This window comes from Scomber scombrus, chromosome 6 (genome assembly GCF_963691925.1).
Source record: "Scomber scombrus chromosome 6, fScoSco1.1, whole genome shotgun sequence".
NCBI classification, from domain to species: domain Eukaryota; kingdom Metazoa; phylum Chordata; class Actinopteri; order Scombriformes; family Scombridae; genus Scomber; species Scomber scombrus.
The window spans coordinates 24854548-24878260 of record NC_084975.1 but is presented as its reverse complement, the minus strand read 5'-3'; the positions used below and the strand labels follow the sequence as shown (position 1 = coordinate 24878260).

General features: G+C 38.7%; 1 protein-coding gene across 1 annotated transcript; it reads left to right on the top strand.

Annotated features, from left to right (window-relative positions):
- Positions 1–329: 329 nt before the first annotated feature.
- iqch (IQ motif containing H) lies at positions 330–22365 on the top strand. Its single transcript, XM_062421566.1, is given in 22 exon segments — positions 330–368; positions 1026–1148; positions 1225–1322; positions 1455–1530; positions 1789–1908; positions 3645–3794; positions 4069–4171; positions 4999–5195; positions 5289–5834; positions 7532–7598; positions 8542–8625; positions 8727–8902; positions 9837–10109; positions 10255–10443; positions 15041–15161; positions 15393–15679; positions 19821–19979; positions 21214–21336; positions 21441–21502; positions 21963–22071; positions 22274–22342; positions 22345–22365. Coding segments are annotated over 22 exon segments (3192 nt in total).
- The last annotated feature ends 1348 nt before the right edge of the window (positions 22366–23713 follow it).

Sequence of the window (23713 nt, the reverse complement as noted above, 5' to 3'; positions counted from 1 at the left end):
AGTGTCTTACAGGTAAAGCAGTAACGTCACCTCTCCTACATTAATTGGAGAGTTGCGGCTCCAATAAATGAACAATGGTTATGGTTAAAGCAAGATTAATTAATTACTATAGTTAAAATGTGTGTCTGCCTTTTAGCAAAAGTTGGTGCTGCCTGACAGTTTAGCTCAGGGGGAAAAGTTACGACATATTTCATTTGGCTTCTCGTTGTCATGGTGACGAGTAATGTTTGGAGGACAAGTGGTGTGGTTTATATCTGTGGCGCAAGTCGCCATTGTGATATCTTTGAACACATCTTTCAATCATATTATTAAACCACACGTCCAAAGAGATGTCTGACGAAGATAAGTTGGGAGCAGTTTTAGTCCAGGTAATGTTTGAACCTTGTTACATCAAAGTTAAATAGTGCAAGGCAGGTTTTAAAGTCAGTTAAATTGGTAAACACATAAGGTCTAACTACAATACATAAACTCAAAACCTACCTGTTCAGTCTGGCTTTTGATTAATAATTTAATAGTTTATAGTCTTTTTTATTGTGTTTGTTTTTGTCTTATCAATTTTATTTTTTTATTAACCTAACCTAGCTTTAGCCCAGCTTTTATTAAACTTCATTTTTTATTTTACTTTTATTTTGTCTTTTGAATATATTTTAACCTAGTTTTCTTCACTCTAACTTTTAATAAACCTTTTCTCCTATTCTTTTTTACATTTTTTTAAACAGTTTTATTTTCTTTTGTGTGCATTGTTCTTAATTTTTGTCTTTGATTTGTTCTTTGTTTTTATTCCTTTTTTTAAAAATGTATTTTATTCATTTGTTTTTTATTTAACTGCAAAGCACTTAATTGATTGATTGATTGATTGATTGATTGATTGATTGATTGATTGATTGATTGATTAGAATAGAACTTTTTAAATTTTGAGACAGAACTTGAGCTGCCTTGTAAGTTAATTTAGCTAAACAAGACCACGCACTACTCCAGATAAAAGTTAAATTAGCCTCTCTATAATCCTGTATTATATATTACAGGTTCAAGATGATTTGAGAAAACTCAAATGTAGTCTTGAGAAAATCTCTGTCAGTGAGAGGGGGGGAACCCTGGACATCCAAGCCTTGGATAGTGCCATTCACAGGACACAGAGTGGCATCAGGGTAAGGATGCTGATCTTAAAATAGGATAAGCAGAGATAACAGACAAACTGACTATTACTGTGTCTTTTCTGAACAGAGACATGCAGCGGATTATCTGAAAACAGTCAATAAGCAGGTGCTGGTTCTTCCGAGCATTGCAGACTTAGAAAAGAAAACCACGCAGATCCCGAAATGGTAAGTAAGGAGAAGCTTATACATACAGTGTGTGTTTTTACTAAGTAACTGTAAAGACATTTGAAGTGATATTTTTAGAGCTGTAAGAAATTTTGGTGGAAATTGTGAGCTTGAAAGAAAGACTTAATGCAGGAAACCTGAGCTGGAGAGTTTCCCAGATGTGCATCCACAGAAGGAGGACCTCACATGGGATTCGCCTGGGCAAAAGGTTGGTATCCCTTGTGTTCAGAAATGCAAACTCATTTTTTACATATTAATATAGATTTTTAGATTCAGATATTTGATTTCAGATATTGTATTACAAATCAAAACAGGCAGGACAAAAAAGCACAATAGAACATACAAAAAAGGGAAAAACTGGTACAATTTTCCACTTAATATATAACTGTTTCCACAGCACGTCACACCATCACTCACATTTTGAAACTCATCCTCTTCCATCTCTTCTTCCATCTGTCTCATTCAGCACAAGACAGCTTTAACCATGCGTTTGCTGTGTAATCCTGCTCACCCAAACAACAGAGCCATTATGAACGAGAAATTTGGGCTTCCACTCCCAGATGTGCACAAGAGGAGCGTGAAAGCAGTAAGTAATCTGACTATGAATGTAGTTAATCCATTTTGAGAGAATATATTAGATAGAGTTATGGCAAAAATGTCTAAGTGGTGTAACCATAAAACTTTGTACCCAATAATGAAACTTGCTCAAAAAGGCAACATTTTTAATAAAACACCATACCAACTAGTTCAGCATGATCTTACATTATAACTTTTTTATATTAAATAAAGGTGATGGAATACAACAATACATAAAACAATATTTAATATTTATTATTCTTTTGTGGTTACACCATTTGACATTTTCAGGAGCATTCAGTCTTACTTTTTGGTTTAAAAAATGGTGCTAATGTCATTTTAAATAACATAAAACCAACAAAAATACAAAATAAATACAAAATACATTTTAACAAACCTGCTGCTGCTTTAAAAAGTTTTTTTTTTAAAAAGAAGATATTTTTGAATTGCTCATCTTGCTGACCCTTATTTGTCACTGATCCACATATATGTGAAATATACAGACATTAAGTGACAGTGCTAATTCAAAGAAGGTAACTCAGGTTCAGTATAATTGTCATAGGGCTAATAACCTTTTCTAGAAGCATGGTGATTTGCCTGTGATTGATTCACCTAATGTGTAAAGCATGCTTATGTGTTAATCTGTTAATTTTCTTAAATTTTTGGTTCTCCCTGTAACGGTCTGTATACTTCAAGTAGGTTAAAATAAACACAATGAACCTGAAAATGCTACTTGTCTCACATCTGCCCTGGAGCCTTGTAGTCCCATTAAGAAGTCGAGTTGATGGTGGATTTTGCCTCCCTTAATCAAGTGCTGCAATTTGTTGTCTACATGACAGTCGTGGAGTGGATGACAGTTAATTCAACTGTGGCTTTTTATAACGGAGCCGTCAACACCCAAGAGAATTTGATCTTTATATTTGTTGAAAAAATCAGGCTACATCTGCTGTTTTGGCGTTCTTGGTTATGGAGCATATTTTCTCATCACACTTCAGTCCCACTGCTGGTAAAGACACCAATCAGTGCGTGACGTCTTATATAATATATAATCAGAGTAATATCTTGTCATCCAGTTGTTTGCTTTATACAAGGAGAAATTGATTCCCCCTCGACCTGAGCTGATATTGTTGATATTAATTGTAACATACAGCACATGCCTCAGGAAAGATTTGATTAGGAAGTATTACACAACTATCTGCTACCACTAAGATGAAATGGGTATCATTGTTCCCTTCCCTGACACTTACTCCCTTAATCCCCAGAATAGGCTCTTTATGCTGGAGTGAAGAGTGATGGTACAGATCCGCTTTAATAGATGCTTCATGTCTCATGTGCAGAGAGACAGTGACATAAAGGTCACTTAGCTTAGTGATGACAGCCAGCACTTGTCACAGAAAACAAATTAATCTTTGCAAAGGTCGGCATTAGTTTTAGATATATTTTACACACTTTATTCTCCAATATGTTTTTGGGAATCTGTACCTGACATGAGAAATAGAGGCCAAGCCTGTCACTCTGATATAGGAGAGATAGAAGTCCTGGCTGCAAAAAGCGGAAAGCAGCAGATTGCAGCACATCAGCATTCTTCTAAAGAAACGGGCGCCTGATTGCTGTGCTATGGGCTACTGGTTTACAGCTGTCTCAGGACAGAAGTAGATACCTGGTCCAGCATGCCAATAAGACAGCCGTAGCTTCTCCAACTGCTAAGTACTGGCTCTCTGCCTGCTGCATCCTCCTGCAACTCAGGCCAGCTCTTCTCCACTCCATATCCATGCCAGGGACAATTTTACAAAAGGTGCCACCTTTTCCCAACCCCATCGGAAACAGATGTGTGCCTTTGAGCGGAGTATCTCCCAGCACCTGGCTATTACCTGTGGTCTGTCAGAGAGCTCAGTGGTCTGAGGAGAACGAAGTCGAGGATATTAGGTGACATGTCTGGAGGATCAGCAGCAACTTTGTGTTTTATGAGTAATGAGGCCTTTGAATCTAATTATTTCTTAATAACGTAGTATTAAAATGTACTTATCTAGATCTGGTTAAGTTATAAAATTTTAAGATGAATCATTAATCTTGGCTATGTAATTAATGTCTGCAGGAAGTGGATTACTTCACAGTTTATAAAATGTGTGAGTGGCTGTTTTAAGGCTTGCCAAATTCCTGTTCTCTTTAGGTAAATCATCATCGAATAATCACTGGTCCCACTGTGACCTTTCACCCCATTGAACCAAAGGGCCATCACAGCCTGGCAATACCTGAAGATGATAGGGGGACAGGTAAAAAGACATTTCACTGCCAGCACCTCACCTCTGTTACATGTTTAACCCTTTTTTCATTTTGCACAATCTGAAATATTTATAACCAAGGACAAACACAAAGTTTTTAGTTATATGGCTGTTTTTCATCATGTGATTCATCATTTCATGTTTAACCCTTTTTTTTCATTTCTCACAATTTGAGAGTTTTATAACCAAGGACAAAAAGTTTTTAGTTATATGGTTGTTTTTCATCATGTGTTTATTTTTAGTTATTTTTTATCAGTTCCAAACACAGATTCGCTTCATACATTGATACAGCACAAGGCTGCTTCACTTCATCCCAGAGAGGATTCATCTTCTTCTAAGATAGGTCAGTGCTTCTCCAAAGATCCTTCAGAAGATAATATGTTTTACCCGATTCTGTCTCCCATTTGTTTTATAATATGCAATACTATTCAAAATTTTGAACACACCTTCTCATTCATGTGAATTTGTAAGTTGTGTCCAATTGACTGGTACTGTAATTGATGTCTTTCGTGCGGCCTTTATGTTTGGGGAAGCGAGAAGAAAAATTCCTCTATATCCTGCACTATGGTAATCCAATGTTTTGTAAAGGCTGATTTCTACAACACTCACAATGATGCATCCTCTTTTCTGTCTTGCTCTCCTGCTATTTCTCTCATTTTCTTTTTTTCCTTATCTTTTTTTTATCATGTCTTTTGGTTCAAACCCCTTACTGAGTCTGTTGTAAAGGGAACAGCTGCCACTTGATTTGATAGTGATGATTGGTTGCACTTGATTAAATGGAATATAATAGAATTGAGTCTATCTCTGTGTGACTTCAGGCATGGAAGACACCAAGTCCAGGTGTCATAAGCAGCTAAAATGGGAAACAGACCCTGAACCCACCCATGAGAGTACAGACAGAGAATGCACGCCCCCCGGGACCACCAAGACACCACCTCCCTCTACAACCTCCAAAAGCATGGACTCTAAGGGAATGATACCAGACAGCAGCGGTTGTATCTTACAAACTCCTCCGGTATGAACACTGAAATACTAATAATTAATGATTTTCCACATTTGCTGTTGTTTTAGGTGGTTTTTCCTCACCTAGTTCCCCTGTGTTCTTTAGAGTCTACCTTTGCAAGTTGCTGTAAACATCAGCAAATACCCCTTTACCATCATAAAGGGACACATCAACCCATTGGCAACAGACTTCTGTCACTTCAAGCAAAGCTTTAGTTTGTGCTGGAGCAATGTGGTGGATGCTCTGGAGGCCTTGGAAAAGCTGCTCAGGGACTTTGCAGTGCCTCTAGCCAAGGTGAACGGAGAACGGCTAGTAGAGTTTGGCCATGGTTGGGAAAATGGTTGTAGAAGGGCTCCTCCAGTGATCGACCTCCTCTCAGTGCTTGAAAACTGGGAGGAGGTGTTGGATCTGGTTTTACGCCCAGGTCAGCGTTACAAGGGAGAAGGAGGCGTCGAGGCGGCTGCCATCCACATCCAGTCCTGCTGGAGGCGCTATCTAGCCCGGACAGCCTACCTGAGACATTACCGCCGCAAGTGGGCGGCAGGGACAATCGCCATCTCATGGTTGATGCACGCTCAGATGCGTCGAGTCAGGAAGGCCCTGCAGGCCAGGCGTTTCAAACAGCTGGAGAATTATCGCAGCAGAGCCCAGGTGATGTTTCTTATATCAGACTGCTGCTTTCTCTCTTTTTCTCCCTCTCTCTTACTTAAAATTGCTCTTCTCCTCCCACCTTTTTAATTAGTCTGCATTTGTTTTTTGTATTTTGTAAGTCTATCACAAATTAAAGTCAGGCTATGATTTATGACTTCTAATAGTTAGATAAACCAAATACTAAATTTGGTTGTATATAGCTCCATTAGAGTTTTCATGAAAATTAAGTTATCCACATAATCTTTAAATGTTATTTTGTGCTTGTGTGATAAAAAACAAAACAAATATTTGACACTATATTTAAATAGATTAATTGTTTAAAAATGTTGTTTCGGTTAATAAAATTCTATGTCCACATTTACGCAAGTTGCTATTATGTTCTGTTTCTCTTTTAGTCACAAACTTCAGATTTTCACAGGAGGCCAGCCACATGTTTGAGCTACTGTAATGTCCATGAAGTTTGAGATGAAAACAAACAGGGAACAGTGAGCAGAAGCAGTGAAACAGATGAACAACAGAAGAAAGCACAGAGACCGATAAACATAAAGACAGACTGATGAACAGAGAGAGAAAAACAGTGAAATAGATAAACAGGAAAACAGCAGAGAAAAGTGAGACATATGAAGAGTAGAGAACAGCAGAGAGAAAGATGAACAAAATAATACTGCAGCCACCTCGATAGCAAAGGAAGACAAAGGGAGAAACAGTCATAATGAGGGTTAGGGAAAGGGGGTATCCAACAGTAGCCAAATATATCATAACATGCTATAGGTATTAAAGAGAGGCTTTAAATTTAGTTTAATATAATGTGTATTAAATGTGTAGAAACTGATTTTGCAGCTGAAGTTACTGTGTGCACAGTGGGTTAAGGGTTTAGGGTGTTTATAAAAATTTAGATATACAAAAACTGATTTAATTTAATGCAAATAAAATGTTATATTTAAAGTATTAAACTTTTTATGTTCATAGCCTCAAGAAAAAGAAGAAGAAGCAGAAGCAAATCTTATCTTAATATATTTAACTTCTTTCTGCCCCAGCACAACCTTCTTACCTCAAGATATAACATTTTTGTTTCTGTTTAGCTCTTCAATAGAGCGGCATGACAGCTTAATTTTCCTAGATGCATAAAGTGGTGTAATTTTTTTCCCCTCTATTCAGCGTTGATGTCAGGTCTGTGCTGTCATCTGGGTTGAATGTCTTTTAGAGCACTGACACTTTATTAATTAGTGACTACAAGTTCATTTAGTTTTAACATCACTGTGTGTGTGTGTATACATGCACTAAATGTATGTTCTCACTCTTTAAACATTCATACCCTGTTAATTAAGCCTGCTAATCTTCCCCTGGCAGTAGCATCATGTACCTTGCTGATTGAATTAATTGCGAGAAGATGTTTCTAAAGTAAACGCTTAAATTAATTAAGGTGGTATTTTATGCTTGGTTTGCTTCTGTTAGCCCAGAGAGAGATTGGCTTGATGTGTTTTAGCTATGCAGTGATGTGATGATTTGTGTGTGTGTGTGTGTGTGTGTGTGTGTGTGTGTGTGTGTGTGTGTGTGTGTGTGTGTGTGTGTGTGTGTGTGTGTGTGTGTGTGTGTGTGTTTGTGTGTGTGTGTGTGTGTGTGTGTGTGTGTGTGTGTGTGTGTGTGTGTGTGTCTGTGCAGTCCCCTCTCTGATCACTCCTTTTCTCCATCCCCAGCATCTGGCAGCCAACTGGAAACACATCCAGTCCTCCAAGAGGACCATTATCCACATCCCTTCATTAGGTAGCTTTCTCTGCCTGCTGCACACACACACACACACACACACACACACACACACACACACACACACACACACACACACACATCTGATCTAGCAGCAGTCATCCCCTGTCTCACCACTCCGCTGCCCCAGACTGTGGCCCTGGTGGAGGCACTCTGTCTCGTTCAAATGACTCTCTGCAGGAAAGCACTCACAGGATGATGACAGTCCCCATGCCAGGGAACTGAACAATTTTGTCTCAATCGCCATTTAATTTGCAGATTAGGCAAATGAAAAGCCATTATGTTGAATATTTGCAAGAGGCACAAAGGTCTTATTTTATTGCCGTACCAAGAAAAAAATATATATACAAGAGGAAGAAACTGCTGTTTTTGCACTAGACGTAGAGTGCAAGCTATGATCCGTTCTTGTTCTAATTTCACCATGGCTCTCAACATTTAGACTGTAATCAGGCATGTGCATTGTAAATCATTGAGCGATTGTCTAAAATTATTAAGCCTAATTACTAGCAGATGGAATGCTTTATTTGCACTTGGGGTGGCTACAGAGAGTGCTGTGTGAGCAAGGATAATTAGAAAGTTGAACCCCATTGTTGTTAATTAGCATGAATCCAATCATTTAATTACCTTGATTCAGTTGAGGATTCTCTCTCAGGCAGAAATCCAGACAGACATAGAGTAAAATCCTGGAGGTATCACTGGAAGTAGCTCAGTGGTGGCTGGACACGGTGCAACAGCACTCCCAGAACATGACAGACACTGCACCTGCTAGTTATTAAGCTAAATTAATCATCGGATTGCACTACTGTGTGATTAGACTTAAATACCCCACCTCCAAGTCTGGTAATGAACACAATGGAAGGGAGCTGTATTGAGATGCAGATTTTGAATAAAGCCAATTAGAGAAGATTTCTATTTGAAAGATTTTGTGACCTTGTTGTGACAGGATACTCTGAGAGTCAGCGATTGAGCTTGAGGGGGTTGGACATCCTACAGAACGTCCAAATAGGCAGACTCTGTGAAATAAGAGGTAGGAACTTTTTTCATAACATCATCATTTTACGCCCACACTAACTTTTCTACTCTCAACACATGATGTTTGTGATGCCCAACATCACTGTATGTTTGTAGATCCAAATGTGGACGTGATCTACGTATGTCCCCAGCATCCTGGGGAGGACGTCTTGCATTATTACACCAGTCTCCTGAAGTGTGATGGAACCTCAGAGGGGGCTGATACCAGGGCCACTCAGGCCTTCAGCAGACGATTCATCATCCTCACACCTGAGGCTGTAGATTATTTCCCGGTGAGGTCAACTATATTTACATTTTGTGTACAAATTTGAAATTTTGAGTATACATTTGACTTTGATCATAGAAATTACTCTTGAGAAACTGACTGTGTTGTGCTGACAGCATCTGTAGTTTATTAATTCTCCTCTAGAGGGTACTAGAGGAGATTGTTACTGTATAGCTGCTCTGTGAGAGCTACATTTTGTTTAATATTTGTCATTCTCTTTTACAACTTTTGAAGAGAAACATCTGTGTTAGTTTGAGATAAACACACCAGAGCTGAGCTATATTGTCACACTTAATTACAATATATTTGATGGTTTCTAGTTGGTGTTTAGCAAAAAATAAATTCCATATTGGCTGGTTCAATTAACTATTCATTCCTTCTAATTGCTGCAAATTTAGAAATTCAGAATTGATTTGATTACCTCAGTCTGATAAAATGTGGGTGTTGCTGTATTAACCTTTCACATCCGGCCATTCTATCCATCTTTTTTACATCCTTTTGCATTAGATTGAATGTGCACCGTGACATGGTCTTCTTCATTTCTTTCTATTGATTTTCCTGCTGTTTTGTTGTTAAACTGTGCCAGACATGTTGCTGAGATGAATCACTGCTACCCATGGCTGGCAGCGCATTCTGCCAGTGACAGAAGGGATAATTCCTTGTGGATCAAATAAATACAGATGTGAAGTAATTAGTTGTATTCCCAAGGAGCTCATTGCTAGCAACACATTAAAGATGTGAAGGATAGGGGAGGTCTCCCACAGGCAGCTTTTATCAATTCAACCTGCTGGAATACAGGAGAGGTCAAAACCCTGCTGGCTATTACAATAATAGATCTGTTGTGTGTACACAGTGATAAATCAGGTCAAGAAACAACCCTTGGAAGAGACAAGGAGAACTCTTAGCTCCAGCAATAATCTTTCTCCCCTCTTCTCTTCCAGACTCATAACATGTGCCTGTCCTCGCTGCTAAAGTACAGTCCACATGCCCTGAAGCGTATCAAAAACCTGATCCAGGGGAAGCAGGCCTATATTGTCGGCGGATTGGCCCATGTGGATGACTTGGCAGTTGCTGATGAGCTGGGGGTGCCAATCCTGGGCCCGGAGCCGGCTATTGCACAGCTCTATGGCACCAAATCTGGGGGGAGGAGGATCTTCAGTGGGGCAGAGGTTGATGTACCACCTGGTCAAGGAGATGTCTACTCGCTAAACCAGGTCAGAGATCAAAAACACAAATGCATGAACAGACTATGTTACAGCATTAGATCCTTCATCAGTGCCTGATAATCACATTCTCATTTTCACATTAACCTGTAATTACGTATACTATCTAAATTCACATGTCTCTCTTTTGGTTCAGCTTTATGAAACACTTGCTGAGCTCATGACTCAAAACCTTGATGTGCAGCGCTGGCTCTTCAAGGTGGACTCTGAGCACCGTGGTCGTGGCACAGCTTACTGTGATGTATGCCATTTTAGCTGCTATAAATGGGCCGTGCAGGAGTACCATCGTTACGGTCCTAAACTATGGAACGCGAAATGGATTCAGGTAAAGATGACTTTGAGGATTACATAATTTCTTCACAGTCATAAACTATGGGAACACTTCTTAAAGCACACTTTACACACTTTTCTGCAGTGTTTTATTGAATTTGCTCGAATTTTAGGTAGTTTTTTTTCATTTCTGTATATTTTATTTATTTGCCTTATTACTTGTCCCTAAATTGATGTTTTTTACTATTATACCTCTTTTTATGGCTCCCCTCAAAGCACTGATTTTAGAAAAGTGCTATACAAATAAAGTTTATTGCTATTATTATTACACCCATACCAATGAGAAATCAGCCATTTAAAGTGAACATAGTAACAACTAGATACTTAATAGGTAACATTACAGTAACAGCTAGATATTAAAATGGAGATTGGGCTTCTCGTTGAGAACGAGACAGCTTAAAAAAAGGGTTGGATTCCCTCACAAGAGCATACTGGGGGTCACAGTGGGGTCAGAGAGATGTCATTTAGCTTGGAGTTGGGTGTCTTAATGTAACAGTCACAGCGTTGGTCCCTGTAGTACAGTATTTTGAGCATCGTCCCCAGAGCCACAGAACATTAAATCAATACATAAAATATCTGTTTATATATACAGCCATTATCCATTCTCTGAGGCACACACATCAACTGGTGTCGCTGTGTTGGAGAGGGGACCAAAAAAAACTCTTCTAATGGTATTTATCTCTACACTCACCTTTGTGGTGACAAGTAAATCACAGTACAGACATTCTGGTTAACAGACCATTTCTTTCTCTTTACATTTGTATATATTTTGGAAAAACTACTGTGCAGATTTTTCACATTGAATTACAGCCAGCTTCACCTACATTACACATTAACAAATGTCTTCAAAGTAGATAGTAGAAATTAAAATACAATACAAAGTATGATATCAAACAATTCATCAAAAAAGCACTTTAAACGCTGATGCTTGCATGGTGCAGCATTAAGCTTTCTGTCTAAGTTCTTTAACTCTCTGCCTATTGGATGTTTTTTTATCCGTTCGTAAAGAGAACGTGATAGTACAAGTACTATGTGTGGGGACAGTGTGATATTGCAATTATTGTAGAAAAATTCAGCAGTTAATTTCCTCTCAAAAAACAAATTAAAAATCTCAAACCTATTGAAACAAATAAAATGTACTTTAATTATTGGTAAACCATTCATTTAGTACAGTTGCAATCTGTACACAGCTCCTGAGCCTCTGGCTCTTATTTCTCATATGCTTACAAAGTAGCCTTTGATTTTCTGTCATGTGTTAATTACCGTATTTTGCCATTTAACTGGGAGCTTTGTGTAAACTAATTACAGGCTAATGATTGTGGGCTTGGAGCACAACGATTTTACTTTTTATTCCATTCGAAAGAACAGCAGTCATCTCAAGCTTCTTATGGCTCACTCTGTTTTGTTCCCATTAGCTCGTTCTTTGATTCATAGTGTATTTGCGGTGCAGGGCTGTAATTGTTGTGGCATTGGTGCTGTTAATTATGGCAGAGTGACTGAGCCACAGCCAAGGTCCATAATGGTGGCTGAGGCAGCACAGGAAAGTAAATGGGGTTTGTTTCACCAGCTGGGGTCCCACGGAGAGGGAAGAGTGCCGAGGCCTCCAGTGTAGGCCGACAGCCTCAGGGCTTCTGGGCCATATGGACACAACACTTTAACTGGCCTTTATTCTACACCTTGCTCTTTTAATCAAAGCAAAGCCCACATCCTGTGCCCCTCATTGCATGTTTTTTTTTTTTATTATGACATTGTTTTCTCCTAAAATATATTAACCACTTAAATGCATTACATCATCCTTCTGCTGTTGTACTAGTTTATATTGAAGATAGCAATTTGGCTCTATATACTGAAAGATTACAGAACTACATTGTTTATTATAGTCAGACATGAATATTTTATATCAGTTTATCTCCTTGCTATCTTCTTTTCACAGCAGAAACTGTAGATGGATGTTTCAACATTGCATTATATTTTGAGATATAACACTCATTAACGTAGCACTTTGCCTACAAGAAGTCAACCTAATTGCAATAGCCGTGACAGCTAGCGAATAGCACGCATACACTCACAATTCTGAAAATTTCAAAGCGTTTAGGAACAGAGTTAATAGATGATTAAAGCTCGGTTTATGAAAATGGTAGCAATTAAATTAATTATTAATGAAATACAAAATATCTTATGAAGCATTTTAAATATTAATTTACAATTTAACAGTTTATTACCAAGATCATTGTTGACCAAATAAATAAAAAAAATGTTTTAAATAATAATAAAAAAGTATAAAGTGCACATTATACGAATATGTTTCACACTACAGTGGAATGTCACGTACCCTTGATAATCAGTATAAAAGTAGAGAGAGGATAACACAGTATGCTTGGCCTTAGCCCACACAGACTGTGTGCATATTTTTTTAATTATTGCTTGTTCTGAGGGGCTCAGCATGAAGAAGCCTGACTCATAAGAATACCATGTGGTCTTTCAGAATAATACCAACAATCAGATCCCTTCTGGCTATGCAAAAGAAAGCCTAAAAGGGTACAACAGGGAGGAGGAGGAGGGATCGCATCCACTCTACTGCAGCTTCCACAGATTTCTCTGAATATTGTGAGGCCCACAGCCTCCAGCACAATGTTTCAGCCTGCAGAAAGCCCCCGGGCCTCTTTGAGCATTTACACAGAGAGAGGTTAAAGACATGTAGATCTGCACCCATGCAATGCCTGAAGGGGGCCATACACACACTTAAGTGCTCACACAGCTTGCATATGGATCATTAGGCACAAGAGGGTAAAAATTACACCTAATAGCGTCAACAGATGGAGTATTTTTTTTTGTCATGCTGTGTACAAACAGATCTTGAGCAACACCTTATTTAGGTTAAGTTTGTCAGGGAAATGGTTCGTTTGATAATCACTGCCTCTGAAGAGGTAGATACATTTTATACAGATGTTTTCTACCTAAATATTGTGCAGTCTGCATGGAGGAGTTTCAAAATTAATTTTCTGCCTTAACATAGTTAACCAAAATTGAACATTATAAGACTTTTACATGTTTTCTGTGGTTCATGTTTGATAAGTGTTTATTTTGGGTTTCCTTTTTGTTTTGCTGAAAGGTTAGGGTTAGGTTTACAGTGCTCTCTGCAGGGATGAGAAATGATGGCAGTTAGAGTTGACCACCATGTACTGTATGTTTTCCTTGAAATAACACATAAAATTAGTCATGGGCTGGAGGTTCTTTTCTCTTATTGTACGGGGACAGTGTTACAAGAAATGAATATTCATACAAAATGTGCGACTAGTCATCAGATTACACCCTATTCTCTTTGCAAGACTTACTGTAGTTTCTCAGTTGTTTCACTATGTAATGGAGAAATGAAATGGCAATCAAGGAGACAGGGCAACATCTGTTTTATTTATGACCAGATTGCTTGGTTTTATGTGGACACCAAGCAAAGCCTGAATCCTATCACAGGGTACTGTACGCAGTTTAAGTCCAAATAATTTATTGCAAAATACCTCTCTTTCTTTCCTTCCTGTCCTGCTGTTTCTGTGCACTGCATAGGCAAAGTCCTGGGGTGAGCTTGCTCTTCCGTTGAAAATGACAACCGTTCCCTTACACTTTTTGCCGCACCATTGTGTGCTTTATGGTTTGTATAGGGGGAATCACTGTGTAGCATTTGACCTCGCCTCTTACAGTACTTGAATATGATGATGGCTGTTACATGACTGGAATATCAACAGCATAATATCCAGTTCCGTCTCCAGTGAAGCCAGACAGCATATACTCAAAACAAAGTAACGCTCTAGATAGATCGGTGAAAGAACAAAGAAGACATTATTTCCATTCAGAATTGAGCACCTTTTATGACAGATTTAAAAATGCGGTAAGTTCCTGTCTGACACTTACAGAGATATTATTACATAGAGAATTTAATTGAAAGAAGACTCTGGACTATTTATTAATCAAGCATTCAGTTTATAGTTCTTATAATGCATCTAAAATGACATCTAAATGTTTGGTGGAGTTGTTGCTGCTAAATGTACTTGAGTTGCCAAACTGTTAAAGAGACATCTAATACAAAAGTTAGAAATTAACAGTGTAATTAAGTGGTGAAACTATTATCTCCTAGTTACAGAAACAAGAGCGATATTGATCCCAGTCAAGCCCTGATTGATCCCCAGATAGATGGGGTTAGCTTAGGTATTCATCAGCTGCCCAGTGGAGAGTGTTGTTATTGAGGGCAGGTGCTGTCTCCGTGGCTGTGAGTTAAAGCCATTAGACTCCTGAGGCCTTCTGATAATAGGCTGTCACTCACAGATAGACCCTCCTGCAGTATCCGTCAGACACTTACACAGAAATTGAAGCAGCCACCAAAGGTCCCAAGGATAACAAGCAGTCACTGGAACCATCCGGATAACACAAGGGCATTTCCAATAATGCAGTCGACACCTAGAAAGCTACGATAATGGGAGAAAATAAAGTAGCCAAGACTTGTTATCTTGTGTCTGAATGAACACACATACATAATGTCCTCAGATACAGTTCATTTCCAGTAGATCCCTGATGAATGCTCCTTAACTTTCTTTCTGCAGGAGACTGTACAGCTCAGATATTTAGATGAGATCCCAGAGTGGCTGGCATGTTACGCCCGGCCTGCTAAAACATCCTGCTCTCCCAATTGGGCCTTCTTCCTGAAGACCTTCCTCAGGCAAGGTCAGATTCTTATTGTCAGGCACTACTGAATGCTTTTCACCTGCAAATGCAGCCATTTGGAATATGCTAACAGTTGTTTCTAATGTCCCTCTTGGTTCCCAGATGTTGCCAATGTTAACTGACAATTTACATAACTTTTATTTTACTGGTGTTGGTAATTAAACAGCTGCTCTGAGAGTTTCAGGTGCTGTTTCAAGGTTTGTGCGGTTTCTGCTCCCGCTGTGTGTGCAGGTGGTGTGGTGGAGGCCTTCCCCCCTTCAGACAGTGTCACCTGTCTGACAGTAGATCTGCTGCTGGAGCCTGGGGGTGAGGTGACCATGCTGTCCTGTGGTGACCAGCTCCACAGCTCCTGTCAGCTGGAAGCTATAGGTTCCTCGGTCCCTCAGACCTCTGTATGCCCAGAGACCTTGCGCTCCATCTGTATGCGTGTGGGCCAGGCCTGTCTGCAGCGCCTTATCATAGGCTATGTCTCTGTGGACCTGGCTACCTTTGTGAACCACAGCACCATGGAGCAGAAGGTGAGACACAGCAGGAGTTGGGGGAAGCTTTAACTCACATTAAAATGATGAACATAGTTAGGGGTGTTGCAACATGCAATGTCAAAGGGCTCCATTTCACCATATTGGTGAACCAGATCAATTTTAGGTTGGATCAGTGATCCATATGAACAGATAGGTGCCTCCCCTACTGCTCCCCTGGGATCAGGAAAACAGACAAGGCAAACAGTGGGCACAGGGACCAAATGTGTCACAAGGCCATTTAATAAACTGTCAGGTCTTATTGTGTCGATACACTGATTCCATCATTTAAGTCTTGCCCTTTAACCTTAAAACGCTGCGAAATTCAGAGGCACCTATCTTTCAGACAATAGGTCACTCTAAAGTGATTTGGCAGCTTCACTGAGATACCCTGTCAGTGTTTAACCCCTAGCTGGTTATCTGCAGCGGTCTCTTGAAAATGTCTCGTTATTAGAGTAAGGCACCACTGAAACCGTATCTCATTTGTCAGGATTAAGTTTTGTTGAAACCTTCTTGATTTATGATATTGGAAATGGACTGGTTTATGATGGTTTAACCTCTGCTCCTAACATGTGGACTCATTGACTGTGTATTGATCCAGAGCTGTAAAATGAAATGCTTTGTTTATAATATGGCCTATAAAAATCTAAACCTTCAAAACAGTGGAGGAAAAAGCACTGAAGCTTTACAGTTTTACAAAGGGTATGAAGAAGCATGCTTCTTTTTCTTTCATTAAATATCCATCAGATATCAACACATCATCTGTCACCTACCTCTTCATGGTGGACTTATAGAAAAGAAAATGTTCCCCTCACTGTTGATGCTTTATTTATTTTTCATTGTCTTCCTTGAAAACAAGACCTAGTATTAGGCTGGACTGTGTATGAAAGGAAAGAAGGATTTTAATTTGTAGCAACGGATACAGGAAGTGGTAACACATGGCAAGCGACCTCTTAGGAAGTGCGCCGGGCTTTGACTGAACCCAGTTTGACAGTGGACCTTTCTCAATACCAAGTACCCCAAGTTAGGACTTGTACACCTGCTAGTTCAGTCTTGGCAAGTTTGACTCGGAAGTACAAACTTTCAAGGACGGGATTACACAGTAAAATCATTCCGCAGCTGGAACAACCAGAGAACTTGCTGACTGTAGCAGCTCAGCTTCAACACAACTAAGTGACCGTACTGTGACAAAATAATCTCAACTCAAAGCTCCACTAACACTTTCTCACAGAAAATAACCTGATTGACAGAGGGTTGCAGTAAATTATAATATATAGCTATGATAAAAATCAAAACTGTTATGTAGCCTAATATAATAAAACAACATCTGTTCATTTTAATACGTTTATATTTATTGAAATGTGGTGATATCTGCACATGCAGAGCCTCAGAAGCAAAGTATGAAGCCTCCCTTCACATTCAAACTAATGTGGGAGCTACCAAATTGTTAGATTTCATGTTTGAGACCAACATTTATCTTCCAAAAGGAATTATATTGTATATTAAAATGATGTGGACACATTAGAGTCAACGGTAAATCACCAAGTAGCTGCGCAGATCAGTTCATCGGATCCATGTTCTCCTGCTAGCAGCTGAGATGATGGCTGTTCTCACCCGGCCAGCAGCTCCTAACATCTCTGAAAACATTTCAGCTAATAGGCGTTATTTAGATAAACTGACCACACATTGGGAATCTACATGGTTACTTTCTCGCCTGAAAAAATATTAAAACATTACAAAATGGCATGTAAACAGTCCCATGGTGGAAATTACAACAGCTTTAGGCCTGGCTCAAAATGTCCACCATCACTGCCGGTTGATGTTAAATTCTGGGATATTTGGCCGACTACGGCCAACCAGTGGTATAACTTCATCAGTCAGTCACTGACTCAGTGAGTGACTCAATAACGGAAAGACATTAGTGTTTATAGGGTCAGCCCCAATGTTGCATTCCAGCCAAAAAAAAAGTGGAGTAGGCTTTAGCTACTCCAGTATCTTATGGAGTAGATATTAATACACACTGCAACCACAGCAGTGTTGAGACAATGCATCTTGTGTTTTTTTATTTTATTAAAACAGTTGTTGGTGTTTCCTTTACGATTTAAAAATCCATCCAGAAATATTATTTTGTCAGCAGAATGGTCTCTACACTCACTGTGGAGATAGATATACAGTAGTTATATTATATTTTTTATATTTCAGGATTTCAGTCCAACTAAATTGTAATTCCAGCGATAAAGCTGTGTGTATAATAAATATACCATTTCTTAAATCTATCACAGGGACATAAGCTGCCCTTTTCCTTAAGTGTTCAGAATGATATAATGACAGCTATACAATTAATTTTCAGTTTTAATATTGACCCGGAATTGAATGGGATTCACTGACAGTAAAATTAAGAATAGACGGTGGACAATATGTGCTTCAATAGATGCAGGAATATTAAAGACAGATTCTTAACCACCCCCACCCCACACACACACAGAGGAGAGCCACATGGGCAAACCTGTCTGGATTTAAACATCAATTTAGATTCAAACCTGTTGCTAAAAGCTGCCTACTTTAGTTGACGGGAAGAAGTGGGTCACATATGTTTGCCCTTGCAGTCTTCCCTCACATTGTGGAACGGTGGGGCCCCAGCTGCAGCATCAGGCTTTTTAATGAAAATGCAAGGCAATAGAAAACAGGTACAATCCAGGCTTACATTTCCCACGGTTTTGTTAAGAGCGACAATGGGACAGTGGAGTATGATTTTTTAGTGAGTAGAGTGAATGGCTCGGTGGAGTGTGTCCATCTCTCAGGCCCAGGTATCAAACTGATGCATAGAGACTGGTAGCTTTTTCTTGGTCCGACAGTAAAGGTGGCTGAGAACAGGGCGTTACTGCACACAGCTTATAATTGTTTGTAGTTTTAATGAGTACATTTTTACAACACTTTATATGTGTACCTCCTCATTTATATTCCATGTAATGTAGCGTTTGTGCATTTTATAATTAAATAGTCAAAGTGTTGAAATATTTAATCACACAATTAACAAATCTGTGTGCTGATTTTTCATTTATTGTCATTCAAAAAACGGTTAGAGCGTACTGACTACAACAAACACTGTAGTGCAATACATACCTACTGGTCTAGAAATTAGCTTAGATGTTGAAATATCCAGTATATGATTTTTACAATATAATGTTTTATCATTTTATTTTTGGCATTTCTTCAAGTCGCCCTTAGATTTATTTTTTTCCAATTGTCGTGTGTGTTGTTGTTTTTTTTGCAAGGCAGCTCCTTTAAAATGGAAACATTATGTTTTAAAGTTATGATCTTAACTGTGCTTTTAAATCACTTTAAATCACTAAAATGTCAGGAAATATTAACACTTGCCCACCACTCTATGAATCAGTAAGTGTAGCCTCAAGCTGATATATTCTTCATCGTTTGATCCACAATATATTTGAATTTAATACAAAATAAAAATATATAGGAGACTGTAAATGGTTAGATATCCGTGTACTAGTGGAGATAAAGTGCTCGGGTTACAGAGACTGTGCGGTTCAGACAGGCAGCGATTTGCATTCAGTGGCAGGAGCGTTTACTTTGACAAATAGGAACAGCAAAAGGAGGCAGCCGACTGCCACTTAGTTATTAACAACTCCTTCACTGGTGATTTATTTGCCACTTTTGAAAAAAAAAGGGCATAGCTATTAGGTTATTATTGGGAAAATTAGCCCTGTTTAAGCAGAAGGCTACGACCATACCTGACCCCTTAATATACTTATAATGATGCCATTTACCATACATATCTGAACTTCGCTTCTCGTCAGACCTGAGCTGAACAAACTAGCCCAGGGCAGACTGACTCCAAATACGCAGGCGAGGATCTACTTCGTGCACGTGTCATTCCACATCTGAATTACCCAAATCTGTGCAGCACACACCATTAACTGTGTTTTCCTTTTCCTCTGCCTCTCAACATGGATAACATTTCTAAGAACTAAGAAAGGTAGTGCCTCTTCGGTTTATAAGGATTACTGTGTGAAATACTTTGTGTTTATGTTTCATTTTTTGTGATTAAATTGGAATTATTACATTTATAGTGTCTGTTTTTCTCTGTTGTGACACGGGATTCATAATGGCTTGTTTGCAGGTGTGGGCGATTGATCTGGACCTCACATACAGTGACCAGCTTGCTATGACCCAGATGCTTCTGATGATGACTGGAGGAACGCTGAATTGCCACACAGGCTGTTTGGAAGTGCCGGTGCCAGTCAGAGAAAAATCCTGTGAAAACCAGATTGCAGCCAAAGTATAATTTTATATCTCCTTACAGTGACAATTTTGATAGAGTAATTTTTTCTTAAACATGAAGAAGTTAATTTTAAATGCTATTTATTTAGATTGTGTTTTTCCCCCAAATTATGTTGTGTCCTCAAGAAGAAAGAAAACACCACGTTGAAAGCAGGCAGAGACTTTAGAGGATATTATTGCACTATACAGTAATCACAAAGATAGATCAATGTTTTGCTCTTCATTTTTGTTAAATACAACTAAATGCTGTAATTACGCACTGAGCTCAATTGGTGTTTAGGTGCTGAATTCATTATCATTTTGATAGATGAGCCTAAATAATCAACACATTAATAATTCATACCATTTTCATTATGCATGTGTATGCATGCTTGAACACCTCATCAACCTGGTGCCAGGCCTTAAACAATAAAGTCCTTTTATTAGCATTATGCCCGAGTTTACGCTTGTTAATCTGCGACTTGTATTATTTTATCAAACATTCATTTAGTCGGTGGCCTGGTGCTTCAGTTCAGCAGTCGAGCTACCACAGTGGTTAATGGCTTTTACAGTGGCCATCATTAGAGGCCTGCATATTACAAACACAATTAAATCCCTGTTGGACACTTTTATTGTTGTGTGAGGGTCCTGCGTTTGACAACCGCTAACACACAGCCATCACAGCGAGTTATGGGCTATCTCCTGTGCTCACAGGAGCTTAGGCCTGCGCTTTTTGTCTCCCAAAGGTGCTTGAGAACCAGGAACATTTTTATCCTGTTGAGCCCTGCCACTTTTAAGTAATCAACTTCTCTAGTGTTACTGATGACACATGCCCTGAACCCCTCTATTATGGTGATAGGTATTGATATGTGTTGAGTTGTGCTTTTATCTCAAACTCAATACAAACACTTACAGTCCCAGAACTGTAGTTTCTTTGATTGACATCATACAATTAAGTTCATCTTGTGTTTGGTATGTCGTCTAAACATTAATTGTTCCTCCCCGCAGTTAATTAAGAAAGGCCCAACAGTTTAGCACATATGTCACCATGTTAACTAATCACACACACTCCCTAAACTTAAAGTGACCCTAAGGAAACCAGTATGGGGTTCAGCCATCTCTACTCGAGCCATTTTTACCACTAAAAACACCATTACATCACCTAATACTTGAGCCCTAAATATAAGATAACATAAAATGATACAATTAAGAGAAAAGACTTTTATTTCTCATTTTATTGTTTTTTTTTACAGCCTCCTGTGGTTAATCACTATGCAGTTATTGGGAGCCACTTGTTTCACTCCAACCTTTCCATGTTGTATCATAGTGTGTTCTTCAAGATGTGCAAAGCTCATGGCATTGGATTTAACAAGAAGGTAAAAACTCTCCAGATAAACCTGTTCACCATTATTAAATCCTTACCTCTTCGTTATTTCTACAGCGTGGGTATGTCACTAATTTAATCTAATCTTAATTGCAGAGAAAGCAGGGAACAGTCTTTGCTCTTTATGACAGCAGCGAGCGATGCAGTATTGCAATGATGTAAGTATTTCTTATGCTGTCATATTAATAAGCGTACAGTTATTATCAAATTTACGGTTTAGCCACAGGAGAGAGCACTTGTTTGCATTACCTCTCTCTCTCTCTGAGAATGTACGTGGCAAACAACAACAACAGAGGAATAGGTGGATGAAAGAGTTTCTCAAAGACAAGAGACAATCCTTCTAGAGGATTAAGATGCCACCTCCGGCTTTGTAAATGTTGTTATAAACTCTGGAACTTGTTAAGCAGAGGGTTATTTAACATATTTATCACACAAATCCTTTAGCCCGCGCAGCACTGTAACAGTTAAATCAAGCTGTTCTCATTCCCCTAAAGACTGAGGATGTTGCCTGCTGAAAGTTTCATTTAACCACAATCATCAGATGAACAAGGCGATTGTGTCTTAGCTGGCGACATGGGGATCATTAGTAAACTCGTTTGTTTGTGGTGTCGTTAATAGAACCGTCTCAGAAGATCTCCGGGGAGCCCTCGTGACCTTTGCTCGGATTCTGTCAGTCATTCATCAGGAAATATCATCCTCTAAAATGCAAGGAGAAACCAATTTCAAGGTACTGTGTTAATGACTTAACGATCTCTCCTCATCTATACCATGAAACTTGCATATTCAGTAAAGCTAGCTGTCAGTCAGAATGTTCTTACTCAAGAAAGTCCAGTTAAGTAAAAAAAATATATAATAACGATGTAAAGATTATACTCATGTGAATAATAATGGGTGATGATTTAAATCCACTTTTCCTTTGCTTTTTGGAGGAGGTGATCAGGAACGTTGAAGATGTACTGCAGATGACTCTTCAGAACAAGCTGCAAGCGGTGGAGGATAAAACTGCTGCTTAGACAGCTGATTCACTGATACACTTGCCTTACTCTTGCCAAGTTAAGTCATCATGTCGTTGCCAGCGTTAATCTCAAATTACACAGTGAATCCTGAACCCTGGAGATGGATCAATGTCGATTAAACGTAACCGGCCAAATAAAGTGCTGAAAAACATTATTTGTCTTATGATGAGTAGTTTTGTCGTCTATTTGAACATTTAAATTCATACTGTAAACTATGCACTTTCGAATTTGTAATTTCACCACAGAATCAGTAGGCCTCATTCAAGAGATTATGAACAATCCATGCATTCACATCATATAAAGCAGTTTTATGTGTTGGAAGCTGCAGATTATCAATACTTAAATTACTACAAGTTTGACAATAATGTACAGATGGTGTGTAGTACTCTATGTTTATTGATTTTGTGCCCACATGTAGACATACATAAGTATAAGTATACTGAATACATGGTTCATTGTTACAAGACATAATGCATTGCTGCTGCGAACCTGTGGCGACGCATAACTTTCAGCAGTTGATGAGAAAGTGATTGATGCTGGTTATGATCGGATTTTCAGAGGATGCCTTCTGTAAGTTGACAATATTTATGTCCTCATCATACTGCATATTGTGAGATATGATCAAATGTTTTCAGAAATACAATACTTTGATGTTTAAAATACAGTAAAGACAACGCTAACTTTCTCATTTTTTTGCTTGTTCATAATCATTAGTCACCGTGATTTGTAACAGTTTTCTGAATCCTTGATTTATATTCAGTAGCACATGTGAAGCCCTATTGTAAATTAACATTTTATAATACATGTACACGTATAATACCATTTGCAGCTTGTTTGTTTTTATTATTTCATTCAGGGCATGATGGAGTTGGAGAGTTCAGTTGGTATGGAAAGCTGAAAGCAGCGCCTTGGCCCGAATTTCACCACTGCCCACTGAGCCTCTATACATCCAAAGAAAGGAATGACTTAATGTAGCATTTCTCATTGTTATGTGTGAGTGGCATGTTTTATTTTCTTTATCCATATGTATTTGTTATCTAAGTTGTGGTTTGTAAAGGACTGGCGACTGAAATCTGTTACTATATTCAGATCAGACACATTTGTATTCAAACACTGCCTGTAAAGTGTTAGACAAGTGTCTGTATGCCCTATATATAGACCTTGACTGGTTTGAATAATTGCTATGACATTGCTGATAGCGTACATATGTCCTTCTCCTGTATGTATGTTTGCATAGAAGACTTGTTGCTAATATGAATACAGTTTGATGCAGATATCTGAATGCAGCAACACACCTTCATCTGAAAAACCTCAATACTTGCTGAAGTGCCTTAAAGCTGATGAATAATAACT